The sequence below is a fragment of the Pleurodeles waltl genome, chromosome 9, assembly GCF_031143425.1.
Source record: "Pleurodeles waltl isolate 20211129_DDA chromosome 9, aPleWal1.hap1.20221129, whole genome shotgun sequence".
Taxonomy (NCBI): Eukaryota; Metazoa; Chordata; class Amphibia; order Caudata; family Salamandridae; genus Pleurodeles; species Pleurodeles waltl.
Genome location: NC_090448.1, coordinates 153,137,714 through 153,155,599, shown reverse-complemented (window position 1 = coordinate 153,155,599; position 17,886 = coordinate 153,137,714). Strand labels below are relative to the sequence as shown.

Genomic DNA, 17,886 nt, shown 5'->3' with positions numbered 1-17,886 from the left:
GTGGTGAGCAGTGCGGACACAGCCGCAGCGGTCAATTGAGGGAACAGTGGGAAGAAGCATGGCCAAACCATGAAATAGAATGATGCCCGCAATACAGAGGCCAGAGGAGCCTCCACTGCTCCATCAAAGATCAGAAGGGAGCAGGGGTGCCAATGACCTCTCCATTCATTCCCATTTGGATAAAGTTCGGGCTGCCACAGCGGATACCAAGTACACATTGCAGCAGGACATCAGTGTGGTCTCTGTGGGCCTGGGATTGCTGTAGGTGGAGCATTGCAAGCTAAAAGACTGCGTTAAAGAGGTAGAAGCTACAGTTAGGGAGCTCAAACCTGAACAATCTGTACTGTTGTGCAACCTACAAGGAACCAACTTGAGGGTTTGAGTGTAGGAACAACGGGCTGAGGGAGTAGAGGGACACCACCAGTATTCAGGTGGTGGGGCTCCTGGAAGGCATGGAGGAAAAGGATATGGTGTCTTGGTTTCTGCTGTAGCAATGGCTTACTCCAGGGGTACACTAACGTTTCAGTTCTGGAATATTAGAGAGATGGAATCTGTCTCTAAACACTATAATATTCATAGATATCTGAAGAGGTGAGGTGCCCAGATAATTATGCTCCAGGAGTCACATCTGCTGGGTGTGGACACTGAGCAGTTGCGTGACAGGTGGCGGGCCAGATTTATGCAACCTCTTATTCTGCTTATTCCCAGGAAGTGCTAATATGGATCAGGACAGGTATGTCCTTCGAGCATACACTCTGTGGTTGACAACCCAAAGGCTTGCGATCTCTTGAGGCGTAATAAAATGCAAACCCACAACATGATTAAGAGACATTAGCCAAACTTCAACGTAAATCTGTTCTTTAACTGCCTTGAATCAAGCTTACATCTCCGCTCGGCACCCTGCACTCAGGATAATAATTTCAGCATTATGGCAGGCACCATACTTTCTTTTTCTTAAAAGGCAAGCAATGGACTGGACACTGATGTTAATAGGTCTGCCAGCAAAATCCTGAGCGCTAAGCTCAGGCATCCCACATTCCCTGTCTGAGAAGCTTATGATTGCTGACCCTTGTTACCCTGAGTGTCAAACGCGAAAAGGGGTGCACTAGGCCTAGTTTACATAGTCATACTAGGGCAGACCTCAGTGGCTTGTGCTTGCCTCCCTCTGGAAGAACTGCCAGATCTCGGATTATGATGGGCAACGGCCAACTTTCAGTGCTTGCAGATACAGATAATACAATCTGTAGAGCAGCAAAATAAGCTTAATATGGGCAGAATAACTGAAGGACTGGAGGTAGAATTCGATGAGTCCTTCTCAGAGGAGGAATGGGAGAAGACCTATGCCCTGGTTCACACAATAGCTAGCAACCCAAAATTTAAATTGACTCACTATAATGCTCTCCACTGGACTTGCCTTACACTGGCTAGGCTCAAAAGATATATCCATGCAGATGCCCTGTATCCCCGAAGTGTGGTTGTAGCATGTCACGTTCTTACACATGCTATGAGAGTGCAGGCATATTCATACTGACTGGGAGACAACTGCCATGATGCTCAAACGGGTTACACAATTGCGCTTGGCCCCTATAATACAGCAGTCTCTGTTTGGTTTGCTGTTGTGGTCTAAGAGGACAAAGATGCCCCATACGTTTGCACAGCTGGGAGTAACGTTGGGTAAATGCTGTATTGCCATTCACTGGGTCACACCTAAGGCGCACACATATGCAGCCTGGCTGAGGGACATGATTGAGTGGGCCTTGGCAGAGGCAAGGTGCCTGAAAGTGATTGGGTGCAGCAATAAAGCGCAAGAGGAGATTGTGTGTTGGGCAGATATGATTCACTTGATTTCGGTTCTAGCTACCTGAGAGAGAGACGAGGAGGAGACAGATGGCATCCCTATCCCAATATAGATAATTAGGATAATTTTACATGCTTCATGGATTGTAGTAGGACAGATCTGGGCAAAATGTGGCTAGAAGACAGGATAGGAACAAATGTGGCCACTACACAGCTTTGTTATGTGACCTTCTGCTGCAGTGCCGCACACAAAAGAGTGGTCCTGCACGGCCCAAGTGTACACTGTGGGGTGGTTCCAAGAGAATATGCTGCGTAAAGATTGTCGCTTCTTGATGTCTGATGTTTTCCTTGCGTTAGACAAGGATTGTACTGCTTCAGCTGTCTTCAATTACATTCAAATAAAGATTTAGAAAACAATTACTTGGGAAGGTACTAAGAACCCAGTGGCAAACGATCTCAACCGTCATGGTTGAGGCACAGTAGACTGTTTGCGGAGTTCCTTCGAACAAAGTCCAACAATAGAAGCACTTTCTCTTGTTAATTAATGTGTTTTTTTTGTGGTGTTTTTTAGTGAAAGCAAGTCACACATTTGGAGCAGGACAAACCACAACTGCTGCAGAAATGCACTCTAGAACACTTTAAGAGCGGGTGTGAAAGAAACAAAGACATCTAGCATAGCCTATAGACTGGCAATAATTGTTATTCTCATTGTTTCTTATGGTACAGTTTGCCTTTTCAATAACTCTGGATCCCTAAACCAAATTATCTTCAATTTTAAATAATTGTACTAATTATGTCTCTTTTTACTTAAAGTGCTTTAGTTAATGAACCAACGTAACTATAATGCTAATTTTGTAGGTTTGAACATGGAATATATACATTTGTTTTTCCTGTAGAATACCTTGCCAAGTGTGCCATGATATCAAGCACAAGCAAGTCATTTGCCACAGAACACAGTTAACCTTATAGTAACTAGACTGTTTTGGCATTATGGGAGCTCACTTGCAGCTAATATTTCGGCTATTGCCTTTCTCCCCATAACTTAAGAATCAGGTTTTGTACAGTAAGGATACACAAGAGACACAAAGCAAATAGCACTACATAATTTACCGAGTTCCTTTTTCCATTGGGATTTCTTTGCTTCCAATATCGTTTTATCGCGCTCTCTTTCACCCAGAGTACTAAAGAAATCTCCATCTTGCCATGCGTTCATGCTAAAGAAAAAACATATTGTTACTCTTTATCAATAATTAACCTAATACATCAATCCATCTTTATATTTTGAACCATAAGTAAAACTGTTTACTATCATACAATAATAAAACTGTAAAAGTTCCAGTCTTTGGAACCTCAACAAATATTCTGCTAACATTGTCCCCATTTTAACAGTGCACTCACCAAACAAAGTACAGCCTAAAAGCAGTATCTGTGACTTTGAAAATCCTCTTCCTTTATCTGACCAGTGCCTATTTACCATAATCTATTTTACTACCAGTGATAGTAAAATAGGCACTGCACACAGCAATACAAATTCAGCCACACGTCCCTAAACTGACATGATTAAGCTCTTACGGACTGGTTTAGAGTTTGGTAGACGAGTTGCTCGGTCACATACATGATAGATATACTGTCCGCATTACTGCAAGGGTATTATTTTCGATGGCACTTTTATTAAGGAGGATGGGATATCGAAGACACATTTGTGGAGAAGCAACACATCCCCCAACTTTGAAATCATCCCCATAATCTCTGATTAAAAAAAAATAAATAAAAAAAAAAAAAAACGCACCTGCATGTACGGAACACTAAACTCTCCTACATATAACCTGTTTAACCAAAGCCAAATCACTCCAATCTGTGGGATCATAAATGTCTGAAAATCGCCTTGCTTCGCTATCTTTTTTCACATGTTCATCCTAAAGCAGCCAATTCAAAAGTATCATCCTTCATTTTTAATGAATTCTACAAGTCACTTACAAACCACCCACAAAGAATGGCCAACATGAAAAGAATTTGGGGTTGCCCTTGTCTACCCTGGATAGTTTGAAGGTTCTTGCTTTCAGCAGGCAATTCAGTCATTAGAGAAACAAGGTCAGCTCAGAAGTCAATTTCCTCATTTGCAAAAGGTGTAGCCTACTGGACTCACCATGCCATTGCATGCTATTTCTCAAACAGATCAAGGTTCTTATTGAGTAGCTTCTGTTCTTTTCGAAGATAATTCAAGATAAAGAAGGTATCAGGCCACAGTTTGAATATCTTGCACTAGCCCTACAACTACAGATTTTGACAATATTTTTCCAGCTATACCCATAATATACCCGCTTAGCCCTACCTGCAGACCTTTGGGTATTTAAGCAACGATGCAGTCCAAACATGTCAGGATTTCCATACCACAATAAGTCCATAGTAAGTGGTACCTCTAGTACCTAAGGCATGGGATACCCAAGGATGACCCCTCAGGGATGTAGCACTGCTTGTGCTACCATCAGGGACCCTCTCAGCAATTGCACACAGTGCAGCCATTGCAGACTGCGTGTCTTGGTGCAGAACTAAAATGAAAACATAAAATGGCAGACAGCCTTTGTGCCATGTCCCCTTAACACTGCATGCAATATGTAAGTCACCCCTCTATCTGGCCTTACAGCCCTAGGGCAGGGTGCATTACATTAGACGTCAGGGCATATCTCCATGAGCAGATATGTCCCTGCTATGTTTTTGTCGATTCTCAGACATAATAAGTGTACAGGGAAGCCATTTTAAATGCATGTGCTGGACACTGGTCATTACGAGTTCCCCAGCTACAGGATGGCTTCTCTGAATCCTGGGTTGTTTGTTATCAAACATCTCAGAATGATAAACCCCCACTGACCTCGGTGATTAATTTATTAACACATGCACACAGATGGCACCTTAGAGGTGATACCTGAAAACCTACCAACTACTAGTGTATTGACTGACTGGTCCTGACCAGTTCAGCCACCACAGACGCTTTTCTGAACCCACACAGTGACAGCCAATGCTATTGAGGCCCAGAGACAAAAGCCTGCCCTCTGCAGAGGTGTTATCTCCTCTCAAATGGCAGGATGAATATTCCATGACAGGGAGCTTCTTAGGCCTTGCCGCCTTTGGAATGTGACCCCCAGGCCACTCCAATTGGTGAAGGTCCATGACCCCACTTTTAGACATCAGATCTGGTGAGAAAATTAGACAGATAAGGAGATGGGCGCACTTCATGCAAGTTCCACCCCCTAAGGTGGATGAGCTGAAGTGGAAACTACCTTTCAAATTCCTCCAACTTGTGTGGAAGGAATTAGGCCAACAGGGTTAGGGGCATGCCCACTTCCCAACATGAATTATCTGGTAGACTATCTAGCTGCAGATTCCCTAGAGTTTCCTGGCATCAGCTTTGAATCTGAAACTTTTGCTGAGCAATACCCTTGCGCACTGTTGGGTGGCATCATTCGGATGGTCTTGGCCTTGCCGGTGTCATGGGAGCTGTCTATCATTCCATAGTTGCCTATAAAGGTGACACACAGGTGCACGTACGTCAGTTCCTTTTCCACTAACTTCCACGCCAGAAGGGCAGAGCTGTGGAAAGGACCAACAGCTTGTCTGTGCAGAAAACTAGGGCCCTGAATGGGACAATCGCTGAACCTATTTAGACGCGTCCGCAGAACAGGGAGGCATGGGTGGGTGTAAGGAATCTGCAGCTAGATAGAGTCTCTACCAGATAATGCGCTACCAAAGGTAAGTAACGTGTTCATCTAATAGGGACTTCTAGCTGCATATTTCTTACCTTAGAACAGATATCCAAGCAATAACTTCCTGGTGGTGGGCTGCGGACAAAGCTTCACGCTAGAAAGTGGCAGTGGCTCAAAGGGAGTACACATAAGAAATGAGAGAACCAGATTCAATCTTCCCCTGCTGCAACAGAAGCTCTTCCTCAAGGGGCAGCCTGATCGGAGAATCAATGCTCATTTTCAGAAGCTCGGAATACCAGACTCTCCTTGCCCAGTCCGAGCCACCAGGATTACTTTGGCCCGGTCGTTCTTGATCTTCTTGAGAACTCTGGGCAAAAGTGGAATGGGCAAAAAGGTGTACGGGAGGCCTGAGCTCCACTCGTGACGAAAAGCATTGCAGAGCGAGTGCTGCCTTGGATACTCCAATGCGCAATACTGCTGAAATTGCGCGTTCTCTGCAGAGGAGAACAGATCTAAGCAACACTCTCCCCATTGCTGAAAGAGTCCTTGTGTCACCTACAGGTGGAGACACCACTCGTGATCAGCTAGGCATCGACGACTGAGAATGTCTGCCCTGGCGCTCAGAGGACCTGCCAGGTGTTGAGCTACCAGGGTAATGCCCTGATGTTCCAGCCATGTCTAGAGTTGCAGGGCCTGTTGATAAAGGGTCCATGACTCCCACACCGCCCTGCTTGTTCCAATACCACATTGCAGTGGTGTTATCTGTGAACACCTGCATCATCTTCCCTTTTGCATAATGAAGAAATGCTTTCAATGCCAGTCAGATCGGCCGGAGCTCCAGTAGGTTGTTATGGAGTCTGGATTCCGCTGGAGACCAGAGGCCTCTGATCTCCACCTCTCCCAGATGGCCGCCCCATCCCAGAAGTGATGCATCTGTCACAACTGTATAATCTCTGCTTGGGGTAGGGAGATGAGTCTGCCTCTGTCCCAATCGCAGTTCATTAACCACCACTGCAGATTTGTTTTGCAGTTCCCTCCGAGATCTGAACTGTGCTGGTTAGATTTCCCTGATGCGGTGCCCGTTGGAACTTCAGGTCCTACTCCAGAGCCCTCATTTGCCATCTGGCATGTTTTGCTAACAGGATGCAGGAGGCGGCTATGAGGCCCAACGCTTCAGTCTGTTTCACCAAAAATCCAGGATAGAGGTTGAAACATCGCAATCATAATCTGAATATCCTGGACTCGCTGCTCAGGAGGCTAGGCCTGAAACTGCACTGTGTCCAGAAGAGCTGCAATGAAAATGAGCGTCTGAGAGGGATTCAGGTGTGAATTTGGTACATTTATAGTGAATCCCGGCAAATGCAGGAGGTTTGCTGTAGTCTGAAGGTGTTTGACAACAACCTGGGGTGAAGGAGCCTTCAGCAGCCAGTCATCAAGTTAGGGGAAGACTGAAATCCGCCCCAACCTGCGCAGACGAGCTGTGACCACCACCATCACTTTGGTGAACACCCAAGGGGCGCTGGTAAGGCCGAAGGGGAGCACAGTAAACTGAAAGTGCTCATGGTTCACCTTGAACCGCAGGTGACGCCTGGGGGTAGGCCGGATGGGGATATGGAAATACTCATCCTGCAAGTCCAAAGCTACCATCCAGTCTCCCTGGTCTAGGGCAGACAAGACCTGAGCCAGAGGGAGCATTTTGAATTTCTCCTTTTTGAGCAGGTTGACGTTCCACAAATCCAGATTAGGGTGAAGGCCGTTGTTCTTTTTGGGAATCAGAAAGTAGCGGGAATAACAACCACTGCCTATGTCTGATAGCAGGACCCCTTCTATAGCTCCCTTGGCCAAGACAGGAGGGAAAGACTGGAAGGGGATGGAATAGCCTTTCTGTCTGATCTGCAAGACCCATATGTCCAATGTTATGGATCACCAGTGAGGGAGATGAAATTGAATCCTCCCTCCAACTGGATGCGTATGGTGTTGGAGAATCACACTAGGAGGACTTTGGCGCTGTGGAGGAGGGGGTCTGGGTGGTGGATGACTTCTGGCCAGGCCCTCTAGATCTCAAGTAAGATGTTGGCTTGGCAGAGGACGGTGACTGGTCTGTGGGTGTCGTCGTATCCAGCCCCTTCTGAAGCCTCAAAAGGGGTGAAAGACTGTTAGCGAGGAGTCGCTGAGAGGCCCAAGGATTTAGCCACAGCCCAGGTGTCCTTAAATCGCTCCTGCTCGGAGTCTGCCTTTTAGTCAAAAAAGCGGGACCCATTGAAGGGCATGTCCATGGGGTTTGCCTGGACATACCCCGCAAAGCTAGATGTACGAAGCCAGACGTGGCACTGAAAAGCCACAGTCAATGGAAACGCTCTACCAGCGATTCAGTGATGTCCAATCCAACCATGATAGTAAACTTGGCTGCATCTCTCCCACCTTTGACTGCTTGTTAGAGTGCCCCGCACACCCTCTGGGTCCCGAGACAGCACCTGCGTCACTGTATCCCATAAAGTAGAGGAAAAACTGTCCAATTGGCAGGATGGGTTTACTGACCTCAATGCCAGGCTGGAGGCAGACAACATCTTCCCAAGCTGGTCCAGCCTCTTTGGTGGGGTGTTGAGTGAGGAAGCTAGGATCACCCGGAGCTGGGCGATGGCCAACTGTCCTATTTACAGGAGCTCCTGTGCTGGGTTTGGACCACGTCCCCAGAAGGAAATATGCAAGGGCTTCATTAAAGGGTAACATCAGTTACGATGTGGAAATCCCCAGCTGAAGCATCTCTGCGAGGAGATTATTCCTGACCAGCACTGTAGGTAGATCTAGGTCCAAGACTTCAGCTGCCCTATGTACCACCATAGCATACGAAGCTCATTCCTCCATAGGTGAGAGCATGCCAGTATCTGGAAAAGTATCCAGTCCACTGGAAACAAAGAACTGCTTTGGAAATCTGCTTCCAGAGGGGAAAAAAAGGCTTTGGTAGGCCCTCTAAAAGTTGGTAGTCACACACCAAACTTTCAGTGGCTTCACAGGAGCTGCCATGATGGCACGGCAGTCTTCTGCCAGTCAGGTTGGCAGGTGTAATGTCACCCACAAGCCTCACAAATATAAATCTGTCCACAAGTGTAAGGAAATGCCTCCTTGGCATGGTTAACCCCTGACTTTTTGCCTTTGCCGATGCTAAGTTTTGATTGAAAGTGTACTGGGACCCTGCTAACCAGGCCCCAGCACCAGTGTTCTTTCCCTAAACTGTACCTTTGCTTGAACAATTGGCACACCCCTGGCAGTCAGATAAGTCCCTTGTAACTGGTACCCCTGGTACCAAGGGCCCTGATGCCAGGGAAGGTCTCTAACGGCTGCAGCATGTCTTATGCCACCCTGGGGACCCCTCACTCAGCACATGCACACTGCCTCAGAGCTTGTGTGTGCCGGTGAGGAGAAAATGACTAAGTCAACATGGCACTCCCCTCAGAGTGCCATGCCAACCTCACACTGCCTGTGGCATAGGTAAGTCACCCCTCTAGCAGGCCTTACAGCCCTAAGGCAGGGTGCACTATACCATAGGTTAGGGAATATGTGCATGTGCACTAGGCCCCTACAGTGTCTAAGCAAAACCTTAGACATTGTAAGTGCAGGGTAGCCATAAGAGTATATGGTCTGGGAGCTTGTCAAACACGAACTCCACAGTTCCATAATGGCTATACTGAAACCTGGGAAGTTTGGTATCAAACTTCTCAGCACAATAAATGCACACTAACGCCAGTGTGCAATTTATTGTAACATACACCCAGAGGGCATCTTAGAGATGCCCCCTGAATACCAACCAGACGTCTAGTGTGGGGCTGACCAGTTTCTGCAAGCCTGGCACAACCAGACGAGTTGCTGGCCACATGGGGAGAGTGCTTTTGTCACTCTGTGGCCAGGAACAAAGCCTGCACTAGGTGGAGGTTCTTCACACCTGCCCCTGCAGGAACTGTAACACCTGGCGGTGAGCCTCAAAGGCTCACCCCCTTTGTTACAGCGCCCCAGGGCATCCCAGCTAGCGGAGATGCTCGCCCCTCCGGCCACTGCCCCCACTTTTGGCGGCAAGGCTGGAGGAGATAATTAGAAAAACAAGGAGGAGTCACTCACTAGTCCAGACAGCCCCTAAGATGCCCTGAGCTGAGGTGACCCCTGCCTTTAGAAACCCTCCATCTTAGTTTTGGAGGATTACCCCCAATAGGATTAGGGATGTGCCCACCCTTCCCACAGGCAGGAGGAACAAAGAGGGTGTAGCCACCCTCCAGGACAGTAGCCATTGGCTACTGCCCTCCCAGACCTAAACACACCTCTAAATCTAGCATTTAGGGGCACCCAAGAACCCAGGAAATCTGATTCCTGCAACCTGAACTAAAGAAGAAGGACTGCTGACCTACAAGCCTGCAGAGACGACGGCAACTGCCTTGGCCCCAGCCCTACCGGCCTGTCTCCAGAGTCGAAAACCTGCAACCAGCGACGCATCCAACAGGGACCAGCGACCTCTGAAGCCTCAGAGGACTACCCTGACCCCCAGGACCAAGAAACTCCCGTGACCAACAGCTCTACTCAACAATCTGCAACAAACTTGCAACTTTTCTACAACTTTAAAGACTTCACGTTTCCCGCCGGAAGCATGAGAATTCCCACTCTGCACCCGATGCCCCCGGCTTGAGATCCAGAGAACAAACACCACAGGGAGGACTCCCCTGCGCCTGCGACCCCGTGAGAAGCCCGTGACGACCACCCTCCCAGACCCTCACAGCAACACCTGCAGAAAGAATCCCGAGGCTCCCCCTGACCGCGACTGCCTGTAACAAGGGACCCGACACCTGGACAAAGCACTGCAGCCCCCAGGACCTGAAGGAACCGAACCTCAGTGCAGGAGTGACCCCCAGGCGACCGTCTGCCTAGCCCAGGTGGTGGCTGTCCCGAGAAGCCCCCGTGCCTGCCTGCACCGCTAGAGTGACCCCGGGGTCCGCCCATTGAAACCTATCTAAAACCAGACGCCTGCTTTGCACACTGCACCCGGCCGCCCCTGTGCCGCTGAGGGTGTGTTTTGTGCGCCTACTTATGTACCCCCAGTTCTCTACAAAACCCCCCTGGTCTACCCCCAAGGATGCAGGTACTTACCTGCTGGCAGACTGGAACCGGAGCACCCCTGTTCTCCATAGGCGCCTATGTTTTTTGGGCAGCTCTTTGACCTCTGCACCTGACCAGCCCTGAGCTGTTGGGGTGGTAACTTTAGGGATGCCCTGAACCCCCAACGGTGGGCTGCCTATGCCCAGGAACTAAGACTTGTAAGTGTCTTACTTACCTCACAATCTAACCAATACTTACCTCCCCCAGGAACTGTTGATTTTTGCATGGTGTCCGCTTTTAAAATAGCTTATCGCCATTTTAACAAAGACTGTATATGATATTGCTTTAATTCAAAGTTCCTAACTTACCTGTGTGGAATACCTTACATTGTATGTGTTTACTTCAAATCTTGAACCTGTGGTTCTTAAAGTAAACTAAGAAAATATATTTTTCTATATAATAACCTATTGGCCTGGAGTAAGTCTTTGAGTGTGTGTTCCTCATTTATTGCCTGTGTGTGTACAACAAATGCTTAACACTACCCTCTGATAAGCCTACTGCTCGACCACACTACCACAAAATAGAGCATCAGAATTATCACATTTTGCCACTATCTTACCTCTAAGGGGAACCTTAGTCACTGCATAGGAAAATCAATTAATGCTATGATGATCCATTAAAAGGGTCCTCTTTTTATCAGTAAAACACCTCACCACTGATGAATATGTATGATAATAAAAGAATAACTTCTCACAAGAGGCATCCTATTCCCCGCAAGGGAGACTACAATCAATGATGAAGGCTCTTAACCCCTTCGCTGCCAGGCCTTTTCCCCCTCCTGTGCCAGGCCTATTTGGGGCAGTTTGCGCTTAGGCCCTCATAACTTTTTGTCCACATAAGCTAGCCAAGCCAAATTTGCGTCCTTTTTTTTTCCAACATCCTAGGGATTCTAGAGGTACCCAGACTTTGTGGGTTCCCCTGAAGGAGGCCAAGAAATTAGCCAAAATACATTGAAAATTTCGTTTTTTTTTAAAAAAATGGGAAACAGTGGCTGCAGAAGGCTTGTGGTTTTTTTCCCTGAAAATGGCATCAACAAAGGGTTTGCGGTGCTAAAATCACCAGCTTTCAGGAACAGGCAAACTTGAATCGGAAAACCCAATTTTTCAACACAAATTTGGCATTTTACTGGGACATACCCCATTTTTACAATTTTTGTGCTTTCAGCCTCCTTCCAGTCAGTGACAGAAATGGGCGTGAAACCAATACTGGATCCCAAAAACCTAAACATTTCTGAAAAGTAGACAAAAGTCTGAATTCAGCAAGGGGTCGTTTGTGTAGATCCTACAAGCGTTTCCTACATAAAATAACAACTGAAAAAGAAAAATATAGAAATTGAGGTGAAAAAAACAGCAAATTTTCTGAACGTTTTACTCTGTAACTTTTTCCTGCAATGTCAGATTTTCAAAAGCAATATACTGTTACGTCTGCTGGACTCCTCTGGTTGCGGGGATATATAGGGCTTGTAGGTTCATCAAGAACCCTAGGTACCCAGAGCCAATAAATGAGCTGCACCCTGCAGTGCGTTTCCATTCTATACCGGGTATACAGCAATTCATTTGCTGAAATATAAAGAGTAAAAAAATAGCTAACAAGAAGACCGTTGTATTTCCAAAATGGGCACAAGATAAGGTGTTGAGGAGCAGTGGTTATTTGCACATCTATGAATTCCGGGGTGACCATACTAGCATGTGAATTACAGGGCATTTCTCAAATAGGTGTCTTTTTTACACACTCTCTTATATTTGGAAGGAAAAAATGTAGAGAAAGACAAGAGGCAATAACACTTGTTTTGCTAATCTATGTTCACCCAAGTCTCCCGATAAAAATGATACCTCACTTAAGTGGGTAGGCCTAGCGCCCGCGACAGGAAATGCCCCAAAACGCAACGTGGACACATCACATTTTTTGAAAGAAACCAGTGCCTACCTGTGGATTTAGGCCTCTAGCCCAGCTGGCACCTGGGAAAACCTAGCAAACCAGCGCATTTTTTAAAACTAAAAACCCAGGGGAATCCAAGATGGGGTGACTTGCGGGGCTCTGACCAGGTTCTGTTACCCAGAATCCTTTGCAAACATCAAAATTTGGCCCAAAAAACACTTTTTCCTCTCATTTCGGTGACAGAAAGTTCTGGAATCTGAGAGGAGCCACAAATTTCCTTCCACCCAGCGTTCCCCTTAGTCTCTCGATAAAAATGGTACCTCACTTGTGTGGGTAGGACTAGTGCCCACGAAAGGAAATGGCCCAAAACACAACAAATTTTTTCACAGAAAACAGAGGTTTTTTGCAAAGGGCCTACCGGTGGATTTTGGCCTCTAGCTCAGCCGGCCCCAAGGTGAGGGGGGGGGGAGGGGGGGGGCAGGGGGGCAGAAATGGCCTAAAATAAATTCTCCACCCCCTTCCCCCCGGGAGCGACCCTTGGCTACGGGGTCGCTCCCCCTGCGTGACATTGGCGCCAAAAAACAATCCCCGGTGCCTAGTGGTTTCTGCCCCCTTGGGGGCAAATTGACCTAAAATCGGCCAATCTGCCCCCAAGGGGGGGCAGAAATGGTCTAAATACAATTTGCCCCCCAGGGGAGCGACCCTTGCCTAATGGGTCACTCCCCATCTCTAAAAAAAAAAAAAAAAAAAAAAAGCAAAAAAAAAAAAATTATAATAATAATTTGCCCTGGCGCCTAGAGGTTTCTGCCCCCCCTGGGGGAAGATCGGCCTAATAACAATAGGCCGATCTGCCCCCGGGGGGGGCAGAAATGGCCTGAAATAAATTTACCTCCCCCCCCCCCCCCCAACAACCCCCGGGAACGAGCCTTGCCTACAGGGGTCGCTCCCCCTGCGTGACATTGGCGCCAAAAAAATAAATCCCCGGTGCCTAGTGGTTTCTGCCCCCCCGGGGGCAGATCGGCCTAATAACAATAGCCCCCCCTACGGGGTCGCTCCCCCTGCGTGACAATGGCACCAAAAAAAACAATCCCCGGTGCCTAGTGGTTTCTGCCCCCCTCCTTGGGGGCAGATTGGCGTAGCAAAAAATCAAATTAGGCTGATCTAACCCCCCAGGGGGGCAGAAATGGCCTAAAATAATTCCTCCCCCCTCCCCCCCCCCCCCCAGGGGAGCGACCCTTGCCTAAGGGGTCGCTCCCCTTGCGTGAAATTCACAAAAACAAAACTCCCTGGTGTCTAGTGGTTTCCGCCCCCCTTGGGGGCAGATTGGCCTCATCAAAATAGGCCAATCTGCAAATTATATTTAGGCCATTTCCTTGGGGGCAGAAATGGCCTAAATATAATTTGCCCCCTAGGGGAGCGGCCCTTGCCTAAGGGGTCGCTCCCCACCTAAAAAACAAAACAAAAAACAAAAGATTCCCTGGTGCCCTAGAGGGTTCTGCCCCCGGGGGGGGGGGGGGGGGGGGCAGAAAAGGCCTTCCTAAAAAACGCCCCCCATTGGAAGCGACCCTTTCCCAAGCGGTCGCTCCCTTATGTCTATTTCACACACAAAAAAAGACATCCCTGGTGTCTAGTGGGCGTTGGAGAGACTTCAAAGGGAAGGAAATACATTTCCTTCCCTTTGAAGCCTCTCCTTGCCTCCCCCACGTGATCGAAAGAGAAATGCTTTGCATTTCTCTTTCGATCGGAGGCCCTGTGACAAATCAGCGCGCGCTGATCAGGGCAGGCGGGGGGAGATGGGGGGGGGTTTTGGGTGGAAGGGCTTCCCCTTCCTTCCATCCCCACCTTGGGGGGTGGGTGGGGTGCACGGGGGGCACGCTAGCGCTCCCCCCAGTTCCTGTGCCTTGGACGAGGTGACCTCGTCCAAGGCACACGGGAACTGTAGCCTTGGACAAGGTCACCTCGTCCAAGGCACAGAACCGGTTAAACCCAGAGGTTACACACAATGAAGTACTGGCATCATCATCATCATCAGCATTGGTCCCCATCTCTGAAAAGATGCAGACACTTACATTCAGAATATGCTAAAAATGTGAGCACATCCATTCTATTACCCAAAATATGAATAGCAAACCTTTCCCAAAAAGATGTGCACAATACTCTTCGCCTCAGGGGACAGATACCAAGAAAGATCTCAATTTATTGAGTAAAACAAGAGTGACAGCTTCATAAGTGTACAGCTTATATTTAAATTGTTCCAATAAGAAATCAAATGTGAAGATATACTCGGACAGGAACAAAATCTATTTAGCCAATGAAACTCACAGCTGCACCCTCTGACCATTCCCGATTGCTGTTTTATGTTGTTCATTCAGTAAGTTCTGGCCATCCTGTACAGGTAAAGCATTGGAAGCTTTAGAGAGCAACCCATTAAGGCTTTCTTCTTTTGACTTGTTATCAGCGGTATCATCGAAGCATTCCTGCGCTGGAAATAAAACATAATATTGGTTGATACAACATGAACTTAGTAATCAATTTGTGAATTTGTGTAGAAAAGTACTATCAATTGCTTTGCACGACTCCCTGGAATGTTTAAAATATACAGAAACCTACAAGTCTGAGGGAAAAAAAGAAAATCACTTCTGAAGGTGAGGAGAAGGGATTGGAATATTCTCAACCATTCAAGCCGTGGCCGCTCCTTGAAGAAATATCTTTGAGAGGGTACCAACAGACAGACACAAGTACACACAAGATGGACAAATACTGAACCACTGTCGCTAGTACACTATTGTAGACATGAGTTTTCAATATATTCTATTTGTGTTTTGTAACTTTCCATTCAGAGAAGAATTTCACAGCAAAGTAAGGAGACGCATATTCCATCGCAATTCTCCTTTAACTGAAACTCTCAGCATCAAGGGCATCACAAATCATCTACCTATGCCCTTCCTCCTCCCCCATACTACAGCACACATACCCCCTCAATGCATCTGGACATAAAGAACGAAACACAACTACAATGTCTATTCTGCAACACAAGATCAATGAACAAATACTCCTTTAACATATTTAACCTACTCTCAGAAACACCAGACCTTACATTCAATACAAATGGCTCAGCTAAGATTCTACACCAATAAGCCACAAATGCCAGCCCATCTGATTTTCACATCATAAACAACATTTATACTGGCAAAATTGGAGGAGGCTACACTAAAAATAACTATTGAAATTCTCAGCAAGATGTCACCCCACTCTAACTATAACTTATTCCTACCCCTTAACATGTAGATGACAAAAAAGCAATGCCTAATTTAAAGATGAATTGCTCGCTACAGGAACCAACACCCACACCTATACATTCTAGGAAATCTCAACATATACTCTGAAAAGACAAATCAAACAAAAACCACAGCTATCCCAACCAAACATTAAGCTTTCAACTTCCAACAAATCGACTTGTGGTCCAACTCACTTAGCAGTAATGACTGTAGGTATCATATTGGCACCCTTATGGCAAACAGCTACAGGAAACTACCCCGTAAGCTGTAGAACCCACAACATCATAATTTTCAAGATCAGCACCCCTATCAATGACAACACTCCAAATACACCAAAAACAAACAACAAACACTAATACGGACAGTGGTAAAACAATAGACATCCACCAGCTCAACACCCACCTTGAAAGAAATCCAATAAAATGTGGCCAAAGTCAAAACACACCTTCTACAACTGGATCTCCACTGCACTAAACAATCGGATAAAAAAAAAAGCAGGGCTTACCACAAAAACACCACCACATGCATCAACGACAACATCAAAAGAATGGAAACACAACTCAACACACTACAATGCACATGGAAATAACCAAGAGATGAAGCACAAACATACCATACTACCCCACCATAAAAGAGGGTAAAATAAAAGCCATTAGAACTACACAAAAACACCAGTACCCCACAGGCTTAGCTGAAGCACACTGCCCTTCTAAAGAACTCAATAAAATTCAAAACAGAATTCTGCACAGTAGAGTGCCAAAACACAGAAACACCACGATCACAGGATTTCTGTGACAAAATTCCCAATTAACTAATCTAAAAATTTTAAAAGATTGAAAATGACCTTAAGGAGAACGCAGACAACACATGACCTAACCACCATATAAAGAGACAACACTAATCATCTATCAATGCATACTGTCAATATCTGGTCACAGAATAATTTCCTCAATATTACTATTATTAATATTATTAATATTATTGCAGTGAGACCATCAGTAGCACCTTCAGACCCAGCACAGCCAAACATCTTTTAACATATCCGTTGCTCAACTTGTGCAAGGGAGTCTCTGAAACTAGGTTAATTTCCACCTGTGCAGAAAACCGCCTACATTAGACATCTCCTCAAGAGGAAAATCCTTCACCAATCCAACCCTGCAAACTACAGGCCCATATCAAATGGACCATTCTTAGGAAACATGTTTGAGAGAGCAGTGTTTACTCAACTCTCTAACTCTACATAATATTATGGACTAATGGCAGACCAACGGTTTGGCTTTAGACAGCAGAAGCACAGAGTCAGGTATCATATCCATCTGGGATGATATGGAAGTCGATGGACAAGAACAGACTAGCTGCCTTGTTTCTTTCGGATTTATCAACTGCATTTGACACTGTTCACCACCACACAGAACTACAAAGAATCCATAATCTCAGAATCTGTGAAAATGCTCTAAAATGGATTGCTTCTAAGCTCACGAAGTGTAGTCTACCTACCACCTTTCACATTACCTCCACCGTGGCATTCCTCAGGAGTCCATCATATACCCTGTATTATTCAACCTTTCGCATTACCTCCATTGTGGCGTTCCTCAAGAGTCCATCAAATACCTTCTATTATTCAACATATAACTAACTCTTACCAAATCTGATTAAATCATACAACCTCACCTATTAAAAATACTCAGAAGACACCCAAATAATTTTTTTAATGGATAGCTCTGAGGACATCTACAATTCACAACTTGATGACTGCCTTGTGTCATTAACAGATGGGTGATGAATAATCTATAACTCAATACCCCAAAGACAGATTATGATTTGTGGACACTGGCAAAAGTACCAGCATACAGCCATAGGGAACTTGAAGCCCCACCAACATCATCAAGAGAAGTTAGAAACCTAGGAGTACCCATTGATTTAGACCTATCCTTGACACTGCACAGTAACATCACACATACTGCCTTCTACACAATTAAAACACTATGTGCATTATCCCATCTCTTGCACACCAGTGTAATATTCAAGCTATCCTCACACGCATAATCTCCAAGTTTGACTATGCCAACAGCCTATACCCTGGCACATCTGCA

General features: G+C 46.3%; 1 protein-coding gene across 2 annotated transcripts in view; it reads right to left on the bottom strand.

Annotated features, from left to right (window-relative positions):
• The window catches only part of CCDC66 (coiled-coil domain containing 66), a 236,185-nt gene that overhangs the window by 168,525 nt on the left and 49,774 nt on the right, over positions 1-17,886 (bottom strand). For both annotated transcript variants that reach the window (XM_069206457.1, XM_069206458.1), the window contains exons 5-6: positions 14,838-14,997; positions 2,908-3,011 (exon numbers count right to left, since the gene is read on the bottom strand). In XM_069206457.1, coding sequence (XP_069062558.1) covers positions 2,908-3,011; positions 14,838-14,997 — 264 coding nt within the window. The remainder of the gene's footprint in view (positions 1-2,907; positions 3,012-14,837; positions 14,998-17,886) is intronic.